Source organism: Medicago sativa, chromosome 5, assembly GCF_051527215.1.
Source record: "Medicago sativa cultivar Bolivia chromosome 5, Bolivia_mono, whole genome shotgun sequence".
Lineage (NCBI taxonomy): Eukaryota > Viridiplantae > Streptophyta > Magnoliopsida > Fabales > Fabaceae > Medicago > Medicago sativa.
In genome coordinates this window covers 74305906-74330105 of record NC_140753.1, presented here as the reverse complement: position 1 = coordinate 74330105, position 24200 = coordinate 74305906, and the positions used below count along the sequence as shown (strand labels likewise).

General features: G+C 36.5%; 2 protein-coding genes across 2 annotated transcripts; one reads left to right on the top strand and one right to left on the bottom strand.

Moving 5' to 3' along the window:
* The first annotated feature begins 12347 nt into the window (after nucleotides 1-12347).
* On the top strand, nucleotides 12348-14844 carry LOC146924930 (beta-amyrin 28-monooxygenase-like). Its single transcript, XM_085709888.1, has 4 exons — nucleotides 12348-12754; nucleotides 13207-13645; nucleotides 14054-14241; nucleotides 14321-14844. Exons 1-4 carry the CDS (start codon nucleotides 12380-12382, stop codon nucleotides 14621-14623), a joined length of 1305 nt encoding a protein of 434 aa, XP_085566014.1. The 5' UTR covers nucleotides 12348-12379; the 3' UTR covers nucleotides 14624-14844.
* Nucleotides 14845-14939: 95 nt separating this feature from the next.
* LOC146924929 (uncharacterized) lies at nucleotides 14940-20277 on the bottom strand. Its single transcript, XM_085709887.1, has 7 exons — nucleotides 19897-20277; nucleotides 18682-18822; nucleotides 18216-18581; nucleotides 17362-17607; nucleotides 16777-16869; nucleotides 16270-16470; nucleotides 14940-15503 (listed from the first exon to the last, which is right to left on the bottom strand). The coding sequence occupies exons 1-7, from the start codon at nucleotides 20215-20217 to the stop codon at nucleotides 15288-15290; spliced, it is 1584 nt and encodes a 527-aa protein (XP_085566013.1). The 5' UTR covers nucleotides 20218-20277; the 3' UTR covers nucleotides 14940-15287.
* Nucleotides 20278-24200: the final 3923 nt, after the last annotated feature.

The following is a 24200-nucleotide window of genomic DNA, read 5'->3' as shown; positions in this document are numbered from 1 at the left end:
TATACTCCATAAACACGCCAGGCGCATTACTCACACCAAAAGGCATCACCTTATATTCATAATGACCATATCGCGTCCTAAAGGCCGTCTTCTGCATGTCTTCATCTTTTACTTTAATCTGATGATAACCCGACCTTAAATCAATCTTGCTGAACACACGTGCACCCACCAGCTGGTCCATCAAATCATCAATTCTAGGAAGTGGATATCTATTCTTTATAGTTACTTTATTCAGTTGTCGATAATCAATGCACAACCTCATACTTCCATCTTTCTTCTTAACCAACAATACCGGCGCTCCCCAAGGTGAAACACTCGGTCTAATGAACTTCTTATCTAACAATTCCTCCAACTGTTTCTTCAACTCAGCCAACTCAGAAGCTGACATACGATAAGGTGTCATAGACACAGGCTTCGTTCCCGGAACAAGGTCAATAGAAAATTCAACTTCTCTCTCCGGTGGTACATCAGGGATTTCATCAGGGAAAACTTCAGGAAAATCACACACCACCTGCAACTTATCAATCACTGCTTGATTCTCCAAAGATAAGGATGCCATCAAGGAAAACATCAAGATCCCATCGCGTTCTAATTGCTTCAGCTGCTTAGTAGACAAAAATTCTGCTCCACTTTCCTCTTCAGCAGAAGAGAAACGCACCGTCTTACTAAAACAGTTAATGAGAACATGGTTGTACTCTAACCAGTTCATACCAAGAATTACATCCATTCCACTCAGAGGCAGACAAACTAAATCGATCTCAAAATCACAATCAAACATAGACAAAGGACATCGTAAACAAACAAGAGAAGTAGTCACCGAACCCTTAGCTGGAGTTTCGACGACCATTTCTCCACTCATATCAGACACAGCAAGACCCAACTTAGAAGCACAATCAAAAGCAACAAAACAATGTGTAGCACCAGTATCAATAATAGCAACTAAAGGAGTATTGTTAATATAACAAGTACCTCTGATCAAACGATCCTCATTTTCAGTCTGAGTACCAGTCAAAGCAAACACTTTCCCTCTAGTCTGAGTCTTCTTCGGATTCGTACACTGAGACCCAATATGACCCTCTTCTTTGCAGTTAAAACACACAATGTCCGCATGCTTACACTCTGCAAGTGTATGTCCTTTACTGCCACAACGAAAGCACCGTTTAATATCCTTAGTACAAGCAGTACTCTTATGGCCTTTCTCGCCACAAGTGTAACAAACAACCTCAGCACCAGCATCCTTCTTATTAGACCTCCTCTCATCATTAGCTCTTCCTTTTCCTTTGTCAGCAGGAGCACTGTAAGGCTTTGGGCGACTTTGTTGGCCCTTACCCCTCTTCTCACTCATAATCTTATAATGAGCTTTGCTGTCATCTTCATAGATTCTGCATCTGCTCACCAAAGCAGAAAAGTCACGGATCTGTTGGTAACCAATGGCTCGCTTAATATCAGCACGCAAACCATTCTCAAACTTGATACACTTGGAGAACTCAGCATTGTCCCCCGTGTAGTGTGGATAGAACTGAGCCAGCTCCACAAACTTTGCTGCATACTCCGTCACCGACATGTTTCCTTGCTTTAGCTCAAGGAACTCGATCTCTTTTCTCCCGCGAACATCCTCAGGAAAATATCTGTTTAGGAATTCTCTCTTAAACACAACCCAAGTAATAACTGCATCATCCTGCTCTAGGGTAGGTTGGAGGCTCACCCACCAGTCATCAGCTTCCTCAGCCAGCATATGCGTTCCAAAACGCACCTTCTGATCATCGGTACATTGCATAACTCTGAAAATTCTCTCAACCTCCTTGAGCCACGTCTGTGCTCCATCAGGGTCGTACCTTCCTTTGAAGGTAGGAGGATGATTTCTCAGAAAGGTCTCCAACATCCTCACATCCGCATTCGCACCAGCACCAGCATTTGGATGTTGTCCCACAGCTTGGGCTACAGCTTCCAAAGCAGCAGCAATCGCAGCATCATTTCTTCCAGCCATTCTAGTCCTCTTATAGCAAATAAGATTCGCAGCCTCCAGGTCTCTTCTCTGCACAACACACAACATTTAGAATATCATATAGTGGTATTCCAACTCCTAAAGACACAACTCGACTCACTACTTGGCCGGACGGACCGACCTGCTCTGATACCAATTGTAACACCCCGTTTTCCCAACATAAAAATTTCATTTAAAATCAGAGTATTTTGATCACAACGGAATGTCACATACTTCATTTAAATCATAAAATGGATAATAATGATTATCTTTCAAATTCAACATCATGAAATATCTTAAACTATTGCAGCGGAAAATAGTTCAACATTTTAAAGTCTTGGCACGCAGGCCTTATTGGAAAATCTCATAAATTAGTTCATAAAAGAGACACGTAAGGAATAGAAGTAAAAGCAAGCCCCCATCCCGTTACGTATCAGAGCACCTAGACACCAACTGAGGAGTCCACTCACGAACGCCTCTAATCTTTATTACCTGCACATTACCCACGGTCGAGGCAACATATACGCAGAAGGGGTGAGATTTCATAATCAATACATTAAGCATATAATCCAATAAAATGCATTTAACAACTTAAACATTAATAACATATCAACAATTAACAATTGGCATATTTTTCATTACATAACAAATACGATCATCAAATACCATTACTAATTTTCATCACAAATCATAATCAACTTAACACTCAACTTGACGACACAACTCATCCTTGACCATGCAACTCTATCAACTCGACAACAACTCGACAACTTAGACATCATGAACTTCTTGATATGCAAATGCATGTGGTACCAATCAGTAACAAAATGAGCATAATAGGCTCTTCAACGTGTGAGCACAAAGGCTGCCGGGCCTAAAGCCCCCAACTTTAATGAGCACAAAGGCTGCCGGGCCTAAAGCCCCCAACTTTAATGAGCACAAAGGCTGCCGGGCCTAAAGCCCCCAACTTTAATGAGCACAAAGGCTGCCGGGCCTAAAGCCCCCAACTTTAATGAGCACAAAGGCTGCCGGGCCTAAAGCCCCCAACTTTAATGAGTATGCAATGAACTCAACTTCCAACAACTTAGACAACGACGTGTACAACTCATACGACTCATAATCATGGACGACTTCTTAAATTCCAACAACATAGACCGACTCATGCAACCTCAAGACACTAACAGTCGACAACAGAAAACAGCAGCAACATGCAACAATTAACAACGCTTGAATGTGTTAACATTCACATAAAGAATTAATTACATCAATATAAATATCATAAAACATCATTATAGCATTCATGCAGCAACACTTCTAGTTTCAGTCACCATAACAGACTTCTGGAGCTTATGAAAGCATCCTAAACAGCTCTCTAACTTACTTCTAAGGTCATCTCAAGACTACACGTGCGAAAGGATCGCATCGGGACAATTTTGGGCAACTAACAGCCTAACTCGCAGTGGCGAGTAACTTCACTCGCAATGGCGAGCAAAGTGTGCATTCTGAGTTCCTACGTATTTACTCGCAGTGGCGAGTTATTCTGCTCGCGGTTGCGAGCTCACAGGTCACTCGCAGTTGCGAGTTGCATTGCTCGCAGTTGCGAGTTCTGGGTTCTAGCTCGCAGATGCGAGTGTTCTTGCTCGCAGGTGCGAGCGATGAATGTCAGTACGGCCAGAAACCTAAAAATCACAACTTTTCACCTATATTCACGATTCCTTCATCCAAATAGCATCTAATTATCATCTTAAGTCATATCTAAGGTCTGTACACTAATTTTGCATCAATCTAACATCTGTTCTTGATTCATTCATCAAAATTGATCCTAAACCTAATTCCCAATTCTCACCAAAACTTAACCTAATCATGCTAAATTCATCCTATAGAATTATACCCTTAATAATATTGAAAATTAGTCTCACCCTTACCTTGTAATTGCAGAATCGATAGCCTCTCCCTCTGGTTCTCCTCTTCTGACTTTTCTCCCTTTTCTCCAAAAGCGTTTCACGTAAAAACGTTTCCCACTTATGTCTGTATTATTTATTTACTCTTATTACTCATCTCACCTATAAACTTACTCTTCCCACCTCACAGCCCAACTTCTAATATTTTTATTTTATTTCTAATATCTTATTTTATTTAATAATAAAATAAGTCACACCAACATAACAACTTCGCAACATCATATACTCCACATAATTTCTTCATAAATCGTATAACTTACTCAAATCATAAATCACATAAATTACTCAAATTATAAATCATATAAGCATATATTTATAAATATATTCTAAACTTCATTGAATTAATTAAATAGTTAAGACGGGCGTTACATTTTCCACTCCCAATTCCTGATATTCTCGTGCCATTTATGGTTCTTTATAGTGCATCACTTCTGCTTCTTCTGGTTAGTTGTGTAACACCTATATATTATTTTGAATGTAAGATGCTTATATCATATCAGTTAGAATTGATTGAAAAATGCAATCAGGACGGAGTAATTTATAGAACAAATATTTTTTTTTTTTTGAGGGAAACTTGCTTATAGCATTTCATTAATAATTATGGATTCAATACAACTGGGTATTTCATAAAAGACAGCGGAACTAGCTGAACACGTGGCCTCTCGTGCAAGAGTATGAGCCACCGCGTTGGCTTGTCGCCTAACAAACTCCACCCTAGAGTTAGAAAATAAATTATGAATCAAAGACCGACATGAAGAAATAATAGAGCCAAATTCAGACAAGTCGTTTCGAGTAGAAAGGAAGGCATCAATTGTTATTTTAGAGTCGGTTTCGAAGTCCATATTATCGAGTTGCATATCGCTCAACCATTGCAAAGCATAATGCAGCCCTAGAGCTTCTCCAACATCCACCGAAGCAATGAAAGGATATGTAGCACCTTTAGCCAAAACAAAACTACCTTCCGAGTCACGGACACAAATGCCTATACCTGTGCGGTTATGAGTAGGAGAAAAAGTTGCGTCGATATTACACTTATACCTTCCTGATGCAGGGGGCTGCCACAAGGTGCTACTAGTTTGGTGCGAAGGTACTCCCATAGTCGCGGCCACCATAGGCTGAGTCGGTGAAGTAGAGGCAAGGGCATCCGGAGCATTCGCCAATTGCCAATCGATAATCATGTTTCGAGCACGTTCTACAACCACGACACTTGTTTCGATAACATCATCCCAAACTCTAAGGTTGCGGTGTTTCCATAAACTCCACATAACAGTTAACAACCGTTGTTTGAGCTCGACAGACAAATTCTCTAGAAGAGAGAAAATAGCATCCGTAGCGGAAGTAGTATGAGTGAGAGCATGTTGTATCGAGCTCCAAAGACCGGTCCTGTTCCACACCTGTATAGCAAAAGGACATTCAAAGAAAACATGCAAAAGATCCTCATGAGTAGAATCACAGCTAGAACAGTTAGTGGGACAAACAACACCTTTATCCAACAGACGGACACGGGTCGGCAAACAACCTCGACACATGCGCCAAAGTAAATTCTTAACCTTCGGAGGCACTTTGAGGTTCCAGATACCAGACCAATATCCCGGACGCCATAAATAGGAAGAATCAATTAAATCTGTTACGCACAGCCTGTAAGCACTACGTACAGAGTAACGTCCATGTCTTTCTGCTTTCCAAATAATTCTATCTTCCTCAACCTGGGAGATAAGTGGTGTATGCAATATTTTATCTGCAATGTCCACACTAAATATCTGTCGTACCACCTGTTCATTCCAGCTTTTTTCATGTAAATTCATCAGACTATTAACAGTGAGGTTATGAACAAAGTGAGCACCTGGAATATCGCTTCTAATGGACTCCCCATTTGACAACCAAGACTCATTGAGAATGGAGATAGTAGCACCGGAACCTATACTCCACCGTACTCCCCCGCGCACAATAAATCTTGCACGCATGATACTTCGCCATACATAACTCAGATTATGTCCCACAGTAGCCGTGAGATAGGAACCGCCCGGGAAATATCGAGCTTTGAAAACGCGAGAAACAAGAGAATCCGGTTCAGCAATGAATCTCCATCCCTGTTTTCCCAACATAGCTAAATTGAAAGCAGATAAATCCTTAAAACCCATACCTCCATGAACTTTTGGTGCCGATAACTTCTCCCAATTCATCCAATGAATCCCGCGTTGCGTCGTTCTTCCACGACCCCACCAGAAAGAATTCATCATCCTTTCGATAGAATCAACCAAAGTACTAGGCAACTGAAAAATACTCATTACATAATTAGGAATAGCCTGCAAAACAGACTTTATCATTACCTCTCGACCCGCTTTCGAAAGACACTTACCACTCCAGGAATTGATTTTATGCCAGACACGGTCCTTGATATATGCAAAAGTGGCTTTACGGTCACGACCTATCATAGATGGTAGACCCAAATATTTACCTGTGCCCAAAACAACTCGAACACCCAGAACATTGGTAATAGTTAGGGATGTCAATGGGTATCCATGGATACGGGTAGTATGATATCCGTCCCCGCCCCGTTGGATAATTATGGTACCCGTGCCCATCCCCGTACCCGTGCGGGTATCTCTATACGGGTAATCCACGGGTATTTAGATCCCCACGAATATTCGCGGGTACCCATGGATATTTGATTTTTTTTTTGTACAAAGAAAAATACTTTTTTAATTTCCTACAAACTTCAACTTTTTTTTTAATAGACAAACTTCAACTTTTAACGATCCATACCTAACATATTCCATTCAAATTTCATAATTCATATCATAATCTAACAAAAATCATGATTATTACATAATCCCAAGCAAATTCATCATACCATAATGCATATGATTCTTATATAATCCATACAAATTCTTGAAGTAAAATAAAACGATAAAAACATCCAACATCCATAAAGGATAAAAACCTCCAAATAAAAGCTAGAAAAGACTAAAATTAAAATAAACATCCGAAAATTCATATGCATTCCAAGCTATTTTATATATACACATGGATATATTAGTAATTTACTTAATTTATTAACAGGTATGGATACCCGCGGGTACGAGTATCATCAAATCCGTGTCCGTGTCCATAAAGTAACGGGTAATTAAATACCCGTTTATTATACCCGCGGGTACCCATTTAGCTACCCGCCCCGTGACCATGACGGATTTTATCCGCGGATACCCGCGGGCACGGATTTTTTTGCCACCCCTAGTAATAGTAGTTTGAAGATCGCTAGGGACATTACGACTACAATAAATTTCTGATTTTGGTAAACTAATCGCTTGACCTGAAGCTAGCTCATAAGTTGATAAAATATTTTTCATAACCTGCGCTTCCTGTTGGCTAGCTTTAAAAAATAGAAAACAATCATCAGCGAACAAAAGATGTGAAACAGTGCATGGCGACAAACCTTTGTCCCTGTTAGTACCCCGCGCGCCTCTGCATCCCTAATAAGAGATGATAAGCCTTCCGCACAAAGGATAAATAAATAGGGGGAAAGAGGGTCTTCTTGGCGGAGACCGCGCCCTGGAATGATCGGACCAACCTGCGAACCATTAACTAGCACAGAGTAATCGACAGATTCAACGCACATACGCATCCAGTGAATCCAACGATGATGAAAACCCATTTTTTGTAAAACAGCCATTAGATAACTCCAGTCCATACGGTCGTATGCTTTACTAATGTCAAGTTTAAGTGCAACATACCTGTCCGCTCCACATGTCTTGGCTTTCATAAAATGAAGAACCTCAATGGCTACCATAGCATTATCAAGTATGGAGCGACCGGGAACGAAGGCAGATTGGTTGTTGGAGATGCATTGCGACAGAACCCTTTTCAGCCTATTGGCTAGAACCTTGGAAATGAGTTTATACAGAACATTACACAGTGCAATAGGCCACCAATCTTTCATGCTAACCTGCGATGAACCTTTAGGAATAAGAGCAATGTTAGTTGTATTTAAATCAGGAGGAAACTGTCCTGTATCTAGCCAATTGCAGCAATCTTTGAAAATGTCGTCACTACATATATTCCAAAAATGTTGATAGAAACCCGAACTATAACCGTCGGGACCCGAACATTTGTCCGGATGCATGGAGAAAATAGCGTCACGGAACTCAGTTTTAGAGAAAGGCGCCATAAGCATATCATTATCGCTACCAGATATGGACGGATTTATAACATCTATCACCGACGAAAAATCACTATTCTGCTGTTGAAAAATATTTACAAAATAATGTCTTGCTACATCTTGCATCCCTTGTTCACTAGTAATTTGATTACCTATATCATCATCAAGTGAGGTAATGCGGTTTACCTTTTTCCTAGCCGTTGCCGATGCATGAAAAAACTTGGTATTTCTATCACCATCTTTGTACCAGTGAGTTTTTGCACGTTGCCGCGAATAGACATCTTCTTGGATCAGCAGCCGTTGCATATGCGCTGCCTTAGCTCAATAAGTCGAACCTGGTCCTCCCCAGAAGCTTGCAACCGTATGTCTTGCATCTGTCTGCGACATAGATCGATATCACGCTTTAAATTATGACAATGAGTTTTTTTCCATGCCAACATATCCTCCGCACAAGCTGACAACTTGGGAATAATATTATTTGAGGAGTGTACCTGCCAAGAATTATGAACAAAATCCTTAAACCCTGGTTCTAATTGCCAAGCATTCTCATAACGAAAACGTTTAACAAAATGGAGAGACCGAGGTTTAGGAGAACATTGTAACCAAATAGGATAGTGATCCGACGCGGGTGCTATAAGATTTTCCAAAGATGCATTAGGAAACAGGTTAAACCATAAGTTATTAGCAAGAGCACGGTCTAACCTTTCTTCGATAGCACGTGGTGTGCCAAGACTCTTAAACCAGGTAAATGGGTACCCTTCAAACGGTACATCAGACAATCCAGAATCTAGAACGGCTTGCCGAAAGCCATTAATAAGCCACGAAGACCTTAAGTTGCGCCCCCTTTTCTCATTGGCATCTAGTATGTCGTTAAAATCTCCCAAAATGCACCACGGTCCTGCAAAACTATTAGAGAGTTGACGGAGAAAATTCCAAGCAGCAGTTCGTCTACCATTATTGGATAACCATAATAACCAGTGACTCTCCATGGACCACGTATAGTATCAATAATTTCAACAGTGATGTGATTATTTGAAAAATCAATAAGTTTACAATTAAAAGAATTTTGCCAAAATAAAGCAAGACCCCCGCTTCTACCGGTGCGGTCTACATGAACACAGGAATCGTAACCAAGCAAACAACGAAGCTCACCATTGTTTCCCAATTCCCCTTCAGCAGCAAATGTATTGGTAGCATTCTGAAGGTTCAGCATCCGTTTCCTTTTCTTCAATTCAGAACCAGTATCGGTATCATCATGAGATTCATCACACCCAGCAAGTGTGATAGGGACAGCCGGTAAGCCAAGCACCACAGGCTGGTTGGACAGCAAGCTGGAGGTCGAATTGCCTGTTGAGGAAGAAGGCAGATAGTGCAGTTTACCAGAGAAACAGTACCTATACCTTGTTTCATTTTTGCAGTGGTCTGGACAGCGAGCATGTCATGCTTGATTGCAGTTATTTGAGTTTGGACAGCAAGCATCCTGTCATTGAAACTTGGTACAGCAGCGGCACCTGCAGCAGTTGCATTGGAAGCATCGAATCCACCACTAGCAGTGTTGTTACCTTGCGACACAGTTGCAGTAATAGGGTCTTGAAGCCAACGATTTGTTGCAGCAGTACCAACACGTTGAGCAGCAGGTCGAAGGTAAATTCCCCAGTTTCGCACACCATCATCAGAGTCCAATTCATACAGCTCCAGACACACCTTGTCCGTATGACCGATCAGCCCACACCTGTGACAAAAAACACCCAATTTTTCATATTTAAAATTAACAGTCACAAAAGAACTGTTACTAGCACGGACACGCCATTCTTTTTTTAACGGCACAGTAACATCAACGACCACTTTGATACGCATGTAGGCACTATGAATTGTGTTCCGGCCATCATAGGACTTAAGAGTACCAAGGAAACTGCCTAGACCTTGACCTACTTTGGGTTGAATGAAACCAAAAGGCAAACCATGGACTTGCACCCAGAAATCGATGTGGTTTAGGGGCACAAAGCTCGGGACGACACCGGGGTTAATACGATCCAGTGCTATATGAAAGTTATCATACAACCACGGACCTTCATCTAGGACACGAGTAGCATCCACCTTATGGTGGAATTGAAACAAGAAACGGTCTGCAACAGATTTCGTGATCGTAACTCGTTTGACTGGCTTCTAGGCTCGCGACATACGCTCACTGAAATAGGCAAACTGGATTTCACGATCAGCAAGAACACGACCAATCAAACAGTTTTCGAGAATGGCAGTGGGTTCAGGCTCGGTTTCAAGATTAAGGGTTAGACCCTCCTCAGACAGAGTTAAACCAGCAAGGTTGAGGTTTGATGGATCCATAGGACACAGCTTACAGTGAAAGAAAACGACTAGAGAATGCCAGGAACACAATTGACTCGATTTAGAAACAAAGCAATACGCAAGCAGACTAGGGTTTGTGTGATGATTTGAACCAGAAGGAAGAACCAGTATATATACGCGATGCAGAAGCATCTAGATCCTGAAAACAGAACGAGATCAAACTCAAGGAACAGATAGGTATCAAACTCATGGAGTGGATAAAGATCTACTTCTCACTGAGATGAATCCAGCCCAAGGTGCGGCAACAACCCAATCAAGGGGAGGCGCTAGAAACCCTAAACCTGGAAACCCTAGGAGACCGAAAAAAAAGAATGTCGATAGTCTTGTAGAACAAATATGAATATAAGTAATTTATATCATATCAGTAAGAATTAATTGGAAAATGCAATTAGGAATGAGCTCCTTTGCAAGAGAATGATTCGTCAAATATGCATCTCTCCTATCAAAGGAAACTAAGTAATTAATAGAACTCTGAATAAGTCTTATATTGGTCATCACACCAAAGTCAGAAATAGAATCCTTTGAAGATAATAGTACCAACCACTACATGAAGGCATTGGTCTCGTGCCCACTTACATCTTGAAACGAGTGTTTGGTAAGCCAAAGTATATTACATAATCAGATGAAATGATACATATTGCAACTATCATGTAAAAATAACTTTTTGATATTTTCAAAGTTCAAGTTACAGTATTCAATTATTTTTGTCAATTAAATCCTTAAATATTTATTGCAGAAAGAAAAATTGGTCCAATGTTTGGTAAAAAAAAAATGGTCCAATGAAAAATGAATCTCTAAAAATATAGCATAAAAAGAACAATAATTCCATAAAAATAAATAAATAATTCCCTTTATTAGTGTAAGAAACCTTAAAAACACTAACAAAGGAACAAAGACTACACTACCAAAAAAAGGAACAAATACTACGTAACTTATCCCACTCAAAACATATCCCACAACGTAATTATTTCCAAATCAATTGCATTCCAATTCCATGTATGATGTTGTTGTACTAACGAGGTCATCATTAAAAAAAAACGAGGTCATCACTCAAAAGCAATGTAATCAAAATATAAAGTTAACACTAGTGGTTCAATAATTAAACCATCTTTGAATTTATTTATTTTTTTTCGAGGAAATAAAACCATGGTTGAACTGATAAACATTAATTGATAAACCATGGATCAAGTAGCACATTTTTTCCAGTTATGTTAGTTAGTTAACACTTCTAGTCATACCTTTCACTCGTACTCATAAAGAACATTGTTTAACAAGTAAATATTCGTTAAAATTTGAAGTATATACATATCTCTTATTAATCTATTAAAATATTTCCTGTGTACCAAAATATATGTCATTTTAACTTAAGACACACTAAATTAAGAAATATAATTTTCCTCCCTCAAAAAAAATTTAATTAATTGTACGGAAAAAAGGATCAATTTTGATTTATTTTACAAAATCACCCTTCATTAATAATATGAGAAAGAATGATTAAAAGAATTGAAAAAATAGAGTAATAAGTAAAGAAACATTGTTCCAAAAAAAAAAAATACAAAAAGAAACATTAATATCATTGACATGTTGTGCAAATGAGGGAGTACACAACGTTCTATAAATATTTACATTTGTAGACGTGTTAAACAATGTAGATACTCTTCAGCATTTGTCAACTGGCAAAATGAGATGACAGCTTCTATCTTGCCACTGGATTTAATATAGATAAATGGATAGAATTGATATTATATATGAGAAAAGCTTTAATAATTTACACAGCCGGCTTGTTTTTATTTGAAAACTCCAACTAAGGAATCAAAGAAAAGGACAGATCCTCTTATACAAGCATCAATAAAACACTCTCATGTGATCATATCAGGATATTCCAGAACCTGAAAAACAAAGTCTTCAACCATGATGGCTAGTGTTCTTCGTGCTATGCGCGCCAACACCGCAGAAAAATGGGTGGAAGACAGAATCAACAAGTATGGTCCTATTTCAAAGCTGAGTTTATTTGGAACACCAACTGTTTTGATTCATGGACAGGCTGCGAATAAGTTTATATTCACCAATCGCGATGAGAATATTGTTAACCAGCAAACACAGTCAATTAAGATGATATTAGGCGACAGGAACTTGCTTGAACTGAGTAGCAAAGATCATAGCAGAGTCAGAGGTGCACTTGTCCCGTTCTTGAAGCCAGAGTCTTTGAAGCAATATGTTGGTAAAATTGATGAAGAAGTTAGGAGGCACATTCAGATGCATTGGGAAGGGAAACAGCAGCTCAAGGTATGTTGCTACAAATCTTAACAAAATCAAAAGCTAATAAAAATACATGGTGTTAACTTGTGGTAATCTATAGGATCGGATCCTCTCCAGTTAATGGACAATCTATCTGGTATCGACACGGGTACAATACTAGTACAGATATGGGCAGGGGCCGGATTTTTCTAAAATGACCAAGTAAATACACATTAACATAAACTTACATTAAATTATATGAGAAAATAGAATTTGATATAAAAATTGATCAAATTGTAGACAGAGATCTGATTCAGAGGGAAAATGACTTGATTTACTTGAATAGGAGATAAGAAGTAGTATTAAGTTACTTGATGGGTTAGACTAATTTATATGATTTCTGTACAAAATAAATACTTGATTACATATTCTTTTTGGGTTAAGAAATGAAAACTGAAGTAGGAAAAAAATTATACAATTTTTTTTTTTCTTTCTGATAGGTATTGCCCCTAATGAAGACTCTCACTTTCAACATAATTTGTTCTCTACTGTTTGGTCTTGAGCGTGGAAAACAAAGAGATCAATTCATGAATCCATTTCAATCAATAATTAAGGGAATGTGGTCAGTCCCAATTAATGCACCCTTTACACACTACAACCGCAGCCTCAAGGAGAGTGCAAGGATCCAAAACATGTTAAAGGAAATTGTGCACCAGAAGAAAGTTGAATACGAGAAAAATGGCGCCAATTCCCGCCAAGACTTAATCAGTAGCTTGCTTAGTATGGTTGAAGATGGAAAACAAGTTTTAACTGAGAACGAAATTATCCATAATGCTATGCTTGTCATGGTTGCAGGACATGATACATCATCCATTCTAATCACTTTCATTATCCGGCTCTTGGCTAAAGAACCAGCTATATGTGCAGCTGTTCTTAAAGGTATGCATAGACTTGTGTGTGTGTGTGTGTGTGTGTGTGTGTGTGTGTGTGTGTGAGAGAGAGAGAGAGAGACGAGCTAGGATCCTCTTTTTCCATGCAGCCTACAGAAGGAAAAATTAGGGTGGGAGGAAAGACGAGATAAAGAGAAAACGAAAAAAATTTAGGGGATGTAAAGGAGGCTGTATTGCGGAGGATCCAAATTTAGGAGAGACATACAAACAGGCGTTGAGGGTAACTCTACAGTCGATCTCTTGCAAAATCTCAACTGTCGGATTAGTCTAGAGGGGCTACAAATAACGATCCAAGTTTTAATTTTATTTTAATACGATAGTGATTCAAGAATTATTCAATCGAGAATACTTAAAATGAAGGCAAAGAAATCTTGGTATTTGATTTTTATGATTGCAGAACAGGAAGAGATAGCTAAAGGCAAGCTCTTGGGAGAGACTCTAACATGGGAAGACCTTTCAAAGATGAAGTATACTTGGAGAGTAGCAATGGAAACTCTGAGAAGGTTTTCTCCCATCTTTGGTGGATTCAGAAAAACTACAACAGATATTGAATATGGTGGATACATTATACCCAAAGGGTGGCAGGTAAATGAAACTCTAGTGTATGTCATTGATGAACTTCTCAACATGCAATCTAATTAACATAAAACTTGTCTTTTTATAGATCTTTTGGGTTACATCATTGACTCACATGGACAACAACATTTTCCCAGAACCTTCACAGTTTGATCCAAGTAGATTTGAAAACCTGGCATCTACCCCACCCTATTGCTTTGTTCCATTTGGAGGGGGAGCAAGAATATGTCCAGGATATGAGTTTGCTAGGGTTGAAACTCTGGTGGCGATTCATTACCTTGTGACCAAATTCAGTTGTAAGCTACTTTCAGACAATTCTTTCAGCAGGGATCCAATGCCAACACCAAGTCAAGGCCTACTGATTGAACTTTGCCCAAGGAAACTATCTTAGCTCTCTCATTCAACTTATGGTCCCCCTAATAAGATTTTTACGGGAATATGTTATGTAGATTAGTGTATATTTGTATTAGCTTATCTTGTATTTAACTACAATATAAACTATATAGTTAAAATCTTATTAGGACTTGTAAGGGAAAAGTAATGCAAATTCAAATATGAACTTTTTAATGAGTCGGAATCGAACTCAATACTCTAGAATTTACAACTCTCACACACACACCCCTCTAATGTAAATGTTCTATAAATGGGTAAGCATGCAATACTATAAATGTGTATAGCAGAATTGGAGTAAACAACAAACGTGCAACTTTCACAAACCACGGTACAGTAATCTTCATTTCAATGTTGATGGACTAAATTTTTTGAAGACAAATAAAGATGTACCACTAGGAACATATACATATCTTCAAGTTCCATCTATTTACATAATCTATAGTCTAGCTAGAAATGTAATCCAAATTACACAAATCATCTAAGCTGTGATTGTGAGGATATATACAATGGTGAGTCTGTTGTACTTTTTTTATGAGATCAAATGGATACAAACAACATAATTATTAATTTGGAATGTCCAAAATAATTCCAAAATCTATTGGAAGAAATAATCTTGTGACGCAATCTGCCCATGAATAGAAGGAAAGAATTGTAGACTGCAACTAGCAATTCTTGGTTCTGGAGTACTTTGTGGGAAGAGATGGGCACCTTTCATTCATGTGGGGATATGGTTGCATGGTATTGTATCCAGGTAACTCCATTCGATACTTTCCTTTAATCTGACAATAAGGAAGCTTCACCGTGTCTCCATCGTTGCACCAAGATGGCAAGCGACTTGAATTATTCTCGAAAAAATTGAGAATGTAAGCATCTTTTATCTGCATTTATTGCATAAAAACAAGCCCATAAGAACCTGGTCAAGAAAATTCTACAAAAAAAAAAAAAAATAGTTCATTAACTTGTGAAGTTATAAAAATAATATACTCCCTCCGGTCTCAAATATAAGAAAAGATTCCTTTTTTAGGTTCATTGAGTAGTTAATGTATCTAGTCTACATTGTAAAACAAATACATTAATTATTCAATGAACCTAAAAAAGGAATCTTTTCTTATATTTGAGACCGGAGGGAGTAGATTGGAATTGATATCAGCCATGCTCAAACGATCTGATCTCATTTTGTTAATTTATTTAAGGATGAGATGAATAGTAGTCAACAGTCATAGCATATGTCCTACTTCATAAAGGTGGAAACAAACTATTGGATGATTTCACTAGATGAAGATGGTGTGGAAACCAGTGCCGTTCGCACAACTGGCTCCGACTTAGTAATGGACAGCATCAAGAGTTAAAACACTATAACGAGCACAACATATTTCATGAACAAGTCCTGAAACACGTATTTTAGTTGAGGTGTGAATTCATTCCTCAAACAACACAGTAATGAAACTTCTGGATATGTCCTAAACTACTATAAGAGCTTTTTAACTACTATAAGAGCTTAGAGCACACAAGAGAAAATGTACAGCCAAGGTAACAAATTGTATATGCTCAATGGTTCCTATTAATTTAGTGCAGGGTGAAATTTTCAAATTATGACAATATTGCAATACAAAACATAGAAACCAGAATCTAGGACAAACTCACCGTAAATTCAGTCACTTGGATAGAACTAGCAATTGGATCAAACAATCCTGCTTCCTTGTACATTGCAAGTATAAAAGCAACACAAGAAGTCGACTTGCCATCACTGTAGGTCCAGTCATCCTGTTCTGGAATTGTCAGTAGTTCATCAAAAGATGATCCGCGCTTTTCAACTTCCACTAAAACTTCAGGAAGGTCAAGCCCCTGCAGAAAGAAGAAACACAGAAAGGCTATATTGTTTACTTAAGTTAATGGGGATGTTCGAGACTATCACAAAGAAGTTACATGTAATAGATCAAAGAGCACAAAATATTATATTGCATATATGAGAGTTCCCAGTACTGATAGATTGCTAGTCTATACAGTAGATCACATCACAAGCATCTTATGATTTATATTAGAAGGTTGAAGGTATTGGTTCAATTTATAGTCAAAAGCCAAAAAAAATTAATATCAGAATGACACACACACAGATATTGGAGCACGAGACAAGTAAAGGTTGCAGCATACTTTAGTTCCAAGTCGTTTGTTCAAGGCTTCATTCCACATATTTGCAGCATATGCAGGTTGGAGTTGACTCCAAATTGTCATAACACATGCAACCTGAAAAGCAGCAGAGTAAATGCCAAGATTCGTAAAAAAAAAAAAAAAAAAAAACAATAAGAGATATGTATTGTGTGGCTTAAATATGCAAAAGACAGAAAAGCAACAAATACAATAGTCGATAGTTGATGCCACAGATTGTAAAATTATTGATTACTTTTTTTAAACTGAGAGAAAAAAAAAATCACTACAAATGGTCTTATTGGGTGGCAACACATGCAATTATAAGTAAAACTAAAAGAGCCTATACTTTAATTCAAAATTCTGAACTAATTTTTTAGTATTTCCAAACTTGCGTAGAAAGCTTATGTTGAATTTCTGCAAAATCACGAGTTCAAGACTATGGTTTATTGATTCTCATTTGGAACAATTCATATTATTGCTAGGACTTAAGAAAGGGATGTAAAAAATTCTCAAGCATAGAATTTAGAGAGCAAAAACTCAAGATAGCTGATTTTTTTTTTTAAAATGAACAACTGATTAAATTCTTACCACATTAGCATCCAAGGGAGGTGGATAGTTCCCACTTAAAGTGTCTATCCAACTGAAAATCATGTTATGGTAACCATATGGTTGTCCATCCATACTCAGTGCATACTCCCACGCAGCCGTCTCATTAAACCTGGCACGCATGTCAGGGTGTAAAGGAAGCAGTGCAATATGGGGATTAGAATCGTCTTTATTCAGTTCAAAGTCCCACCACTCGTCCCACGGCATCATAGCAATTATATCTTCTCCCTACAAACAAAAGAGAGAGGAAGGAATGAAACGCTAGCAGACTCAAAATTATGCTGCAGAGTTTCACCAAGGTTGTTAAACACAAGAATCTATGTAAACTTATGAAATCTCCATAGGCTCTACTCATGCACTCACAAGAGTATACTTAGGGTGCAGTTAACATTCAAAATTCTAAGTAGTAAACAATTTTTGTAAGTGTGTTAAGATGTTAACTTAATTTTGACACCGAGAGTTGTAAAACTGCACAAATGAGTTAACTCAGGAGTTTGATAACCACGGAGTTCAGAAATTACCATGCCATTTACCACCAATAACTCAAAGTCAACAACCATGATGAATTATATGCCACGAAAGAAATCTAGATTATATTAAAATCATCAATATTGCGATTCACAAATTTTAAATCACAATTAAACCTACTCTGATGCTGACAAGATTAAGGAAAGCTTACAGTAATGCTTTATAAACATAAATTTTTATCGGATTCAAGAAATGTTTGATTCTTGAAAGGATAATTATATAAATATTATGAAATTAAGAAGAAATAACAATTCAATATATTATATCATGCTTGAACCAATAGACAAAATGCAAATTAAATACTTTACCTTTTCATTTTCATGTCCTGACTCCCCAACCCAAAGCTTTCCATCTGAATCTCTTAAGCAAACAGCAGTGTGACCGGCATAAGCTCCACTAACCCATTTTTCTAGAGTCTCAAAAGCACCCCAGCGACCTCGGATTTTTGAAACAGCAAGGAAATCTCCAGAGTGAATGTCATCAACACTGATATTTGTAACCCAAGGCTGAGGACGAGTTTCAAAAGAGGCTCCCATATGTTTCTCCATAAACCCAATATTGGACTTCTCACCCCATCCGGTATTGGTAAATAAAGGGAAGACCTCCCAAAGTGCTTGAAGGGTCCCCAACATTCCAGCTTTCATTAGGAAAATCGATAACCCGTGATTTTTCACCTGATTCCATAAAGGGTAAGGATCCCTAAAAGAAAAAGGTATGTTTCTACTTTCAACACTTTACTTTGTGATGATGTAGTGAAGAGAAATGGTTACTTACATACTCGTACTCGGCTCTTCCATCCCATTCCTTGATCTCGAGTGTATGCTCCCGGGACAGAAAATAATAATCCCATGTTACGCGATATGGGGTTGCAAAAATGTAAATATCCATACATGTATAACTATGAGCATTGCTAACCTAGATCAGAGCAAATAGATAATAATAACCAATCAGTCTCTTTGAATCCAAATATCAATGTTTACAGAGGAGAGGGTAATAGTAATACAATTATAGAACTGCATAATGCAAACAATAATACTGACTTATGCAAAACATTGAATGCCGTTAAATGTAGAGTGAACTTGATCTCCTCTGATGAAATATAGTCTAGGGCTTTAATTGCCTCGCCCTTTCGCTGGTTTTACCAGGTTACCACCAAATTTAGGTTTCTGAACATTTCAAATTACAACGTGTTGGTCCAACCAAATCTACCAAACTACAACTCCCACACATATCTTAACACACATACCAAACTACAACTCCTACGCATATCTTAATCTAGATCTAATGGAAAATTATATTATGTGGATAAAATATATAATATAAGCTCTTTTCATATAAGCATATCCTAACACTCAGAAAATTATGTTACACACACCAACTCCCCTAAGAATTTCTATTATCTATTATAAGTAAAGTAAAAACTACAAATATATCATGATTCATGAATATGACAACTTTCTGTTTATATGCTTCGGGCCTTTCAGAATATTAAATCTTAAGTATCTTTCAGACCCAAAACAACTGTAAACAAGTTCTTCATCTACATACTAATTAGTTTAATTAGTAAAAAAAACTACAAATATATCATGATTCATGAATATCACAAACAAACTTCTGTTTCAAGCTTCATGCTTTGCAGAGGATTAAGTCTTGACTATCTTTCAAAGCCATAACAGCAGGAAACAAGTTTAATTAGTTCTTCATCTTCATACTAGTTAGTTTAATCAGTAAACAAAAATTTCAACACAACAAGTCTTAACATAAAATCTGATTCTAATCAACATATTAAACAAAAACAACATCAACCCAGATTTCAAAATCTTGAAATTAAGACACAGAAACTAAAATCAAAGGGGAAAAAAAAAATCAATAAACCAAAGTTCAATACAACAAGTCCTAACATAAAATCTGAACAATATTTAACAAAAACAACAACGACCCAGATTTCAAAACCATGAAATTAAGACAAAGAAGTAATAAGAAAACGACCTTTAAGTGAAGGGTACCACCACCAAATTGGGAACCAGTTTTATTATGAAACTCCATCCAAGCTTGATTCTTGTAAAAGCAAGCACCTTTCCACTCAGGGGTGTTGTTAGGGGAAGAAGCAGCAGCAACGAAGACAGGGAGAATATCAACAGCGCTATGGAGGGAGTTGAGGATTGGCCATGAAATTTGTTTGGGCATCAATGGAAGCAAGTCTCGTGGGTGAAATGGTGATTTGAAGGTAGAGAATTGAAGGCATGTGAGGAAGATGAGAAGCGTGGTTATTGCACATGCTGCTATCTTCGAAGAAGAAGAAGAAGCCATTGATGGAAGGAGAAGAAAGAGGGGTGGTAAAATGGAACTCTTTTTTTGAATGTTGTTTGTGCATAAATTTGAGTCAACAACCTATATATAATTTATTTCTTTTCTTCACACCACAATATTTTTTTGTTGATTTTGTAATGACACGAGTTTCATTTTTACTCTTTCTAGTCTCACCCCATATAATTCTAGTTACACCCAAATTTCTTTAAAATTTTACAATAATACCAAAATTGCCATCTTCATGTAAATTTCTAAAAACCCTTATTTCATTATCATTCTGAACCCTCACCCCTTTTCAGCCACAAACCACCATGGATATGCAATCAATACCTACTGAAATCGCCAATTGAATCAATATCTCTTCCAAATAAGTGAATTTCATAAATTTCTTCAAGTTTCTATTTATCGTTTTCTCTATGATTTATTCGATGTTGTTAATTTCACGTTTGTATGTTGATTTGTTTGATTTAATTTTATATAGAAGGGTTACGTAATTTAAGTTTACATAGGTCTCACGTGAATTTAGTTTACGTATTCTAAAAAGGAATAACTTACACGTAAACTCAGTTTACATGAACTAAGTAAACTCAATTTACATAAACCGTGTAACCTCAGTTTACGTTGGTTTACTTAACTTATGTAAACTCAGTTTACATAGTGTATGTAAACTTAGTTTACATGAACTACGTAAACTCAATTTACATAAACTGTGTAAACTCAGCTTACGTTGGTTTACTTAACTTATGTAAACTCGGTTTACATAGTGTATGTAAACTCAGTTTACATGAACTACGTAAACTCAATTTACATAAACTGTGTAAACTTAGTTTACATAGTGTATGTAAACTCAGTTTACCTAATGTATGTAAGCTGAATTTATAGGAAGGAGATGAAGGTGCGGTTGGCTTCTTTCTAGGTTTGAGGGGATATGTGAACTTAGAATACGTAACTGTGTTTTGTGGGTTTTGAATTGAATTGAAAATTTTATTCTAATTAAAGGGTATATTAGTAATTTTGGGGTGTAACTTGGATTATTTGGGGTGTGGGTAGTATCTATCTTTCATTTTTAGTTTAAAATAAAAATTAGGCTTTATGAAGAAAAGTGACGTGCACATTTGATTGTTTTACAAATTTAAAGAGACTTTAGCTCTTTTTAGGTTATCTTTTAAATTGCAGTTACAAAATGATTTTTAAGAGCATTTTATGGAAAGCAAAAATTTGCTTCATGAATGCATCACGATGTTGTTGTGTCATAGTTTCATGAAATTTTCACATTTAGAAATCCAAACGATTATGAGACATTCAAAGTTTACATTTAGAAATTCAAACGATTATGAGACATTCAAAGTTTAACGCCAATAAAAAAAATTTGTGAAGTGTTTGTGATGCATCATGTCACGAGATTTATCATTTCTCTTTAGGTAATTACGTGAAAATATCATGAGTTTTAATTACTTTACATCGACGATATTTCTTCATTATTAACACACACAAAAAATGATATATCTCCATTAAACTCTTTGTTTAGGTAAGCAACCAAAAACGGGTGTACTATTTCACAAACGGTTGGTTATATTAGTTGCTAACAACGGCATTCTAATAGTATGGTTCTCATATGACTTTATTCTAGTCGTTCACTGATTTACTCTAGTTGTCATCCTTCGAATGAGACCTCGACCAATCTGATAGCAAAAGATTCAACTTCACGACCATAGCTTTTTTAACATGCAGTTTTTCATCAATACACAGACACTTAAGTTGAATACCATATGCATCCAATCATTGAAACATTTTAGAAGATGTTTTAAAAATAACATAACAATGATATACTGATAAAATATAATTAAATGTTCGCGTAAACAATATTTATATCATCTATACAGGATATACTAGTTAAATTGATTATATAATGTTACATAGCATCTGTAACGGAATTTTTTTTATCAGATTTAAATTCTCTCATATTTAAATTTTAAAATGAGATAATTATGTTCATCATTCTCAACATCAAAACTAATAGAACTCACTTATATATTTTTTAAGTAGGGATAATTAAAATTTAATGTGTGCGATAATAAATTTGCAACGCTACCAAGAGTAAATGCTACTTGACTACACTTTCATTCTCTTATGTTCCATTTCCTTTTCACTAGTCCTAGACATAAGGTGATCAAAGATTGGACAAGAAATTACAAGTGTCTACAAAATGTAAGGATAATTTTTCTTTTCTTGTTGGAATAAAATATTAAAATATGTATGACAAAACAAGAATAGCATGCACACGTCCTCAGCATCATACAAATATGCTACAGAATATACTTTCCCCAAAGTCAACCACAAGTGAAAAAAGGATCCACATAATGGACCATCAACTTAACCTTACAATCAATCAAACAACAGATACATATACCACAGTTTGGTTATTACTATTTAGCAAAGATACGACATCGTGGACATAACCATATTTAGACAAGAACCTCCTCTTCCTCTTTTGATTTAATTAATATGTTTAGTATATATTCAATATTATAGTGAGTTTGCCATAATTGTTGAGCTACCATAATTTGTTAAAAACCGCAATCCTAAGTCATATTAACTTTTGTAAAATTCTAAAACTATTTTATACGATTATTCCTAAGTCCTAACGTTTGCTACTTCGGCTTTATCGCAACATTTGCATCTTTAAACCCAAAAAGAATAACCAGTAGAAATGAATGCCTTCATATATAAAATTTGAAACATTAATACCATCAAATCAGAGTGGCGCAGCGGAAGCGTGGTGGGCCCATAACCCACAGGTTCCTGGATCGAAACCAGGCTCTGATAAAATAAAAATCTGGTTTTTTTTTTCTTTCAAATTTTCTCTATTTTTCATGTATTTTTGTCAAAAAAACTTTGCTACCGTTGATTAATATATTTTCAGAATTTAAATGAATTCTATACTATGTCTTATACTTCTACTAATCAAATTCAAACATTTCACTATCACTTTCATTTTTAAATGATATTAACTCTTGTTGAAAACGTTTTATTTTAACTTTGCTGGTCGTTTTTGCTTTTCTGAACTAATTTTTTTGTTTATTTTCTTCATAAAAATTCACTTAACCAAGTTTTCCAAAATGCTTGCTTATTTACTTTATTGAATAAGTGGATTCCAATATTATTTGCCTAAGTTATGCATAATAAGAAAACATGTTTTTCTTGATGTCATTGTAGTGATTCATTGGATTTTGGTTCCTTGATCGTGACCGCAACCAAAAGTAAACAAATAGCACAACCAGATGACAAAGTTTAGAGAGGCTGAAACAGCATCAGTAAAGAGTAAAATTGGAGGACTCTTGAGTGATTATGGAAGCAAAAAAATTATTTTGATATGTTTGATTGTTCTCGAGTAAAACTGATTGAAAAATACTGTATAGCACGACACATGATTGTCGTATCCACCCACGACATGTATTTTGCCAAGAAGCTATTTCAGTTTTTTAAAATTATTTTAATTGTAATTTAATATAAACAAATAGGATGAAGCCATGTCAGCTGTGGTGCGGTGTCGTGGGTTAAATTGGTCGTGCACAATAGCACTTCTCAAATTGATTTTGCCTCCGTAATATAATACTTTGTTGTGTAGTTTTTAAGTCTAAACATGATTTTCATCCATAAAGTTATGTTCAATTCTCTTTTACATATATGTATTCAAACAAATCATTTAAATCAATTTTATAAATTCAACAACAATCACGTTTTCAACAACAATCATGTTTTATTCTACCAAGTGTGGTCAGTAACATGGATCAAACAACGTCTGCTCATCACAATTTAAACAAATTATTGCTCGTGAAAATCATGATCAAATGTACATTTGGAAGCAGTTTAAAAAAAAACATAAGCTAAGACTTTTGGTTTAGCCTTCTACAAAGGATGAAATAATAGAAAATAATCTATAACCATTATTTACAATTTAAATATCATGGCTTTTTTTTGTA

Coding starts and splice junctions, on each gene's coding strand:
- LOC146924930 (XM_085709888.1), top strand. CDS start 12,380: ATGATGGCTAGTGTTCTTCGTGCTATGCGCGCCAACACCGCAGAAAAA. Junction 13,646..14,053: donor ATGTGCAGCTGTTCTTAAAG/GTATGCATAGAC, acceptor TTATGATTGCAG/AACAGGAAGAGATAGCTAAA. Junction 14,242..14,320: donor TTATACCCAAAGGGTGGCAG/GTAAATGAAACT, acceptor GTCTTTTTATAG/ATCTTTTGGGTTACATCATT.
- LOC146924929 (XM_085709887.1), bottom strand. CDS start 20,217: ATGGCTTCTTCTTCTTCTTCGAAGATAGCAGCATGTGCAATAACCACG. Junction 17,608..18,215: donor CAGGACATGAAAATGAAAAG/GTAAAGTATTTA, acceptor TTTTGTTTGTAG/GGAGAAGATATAATTGCTAT. Junction 16,471..16,776: donor ACAAACGACTTGGAACTAAA/GTATGCTGCAAC, acceptor TTCTTTCTGCAG/GGGCTTGACCTTCCTGAAGT.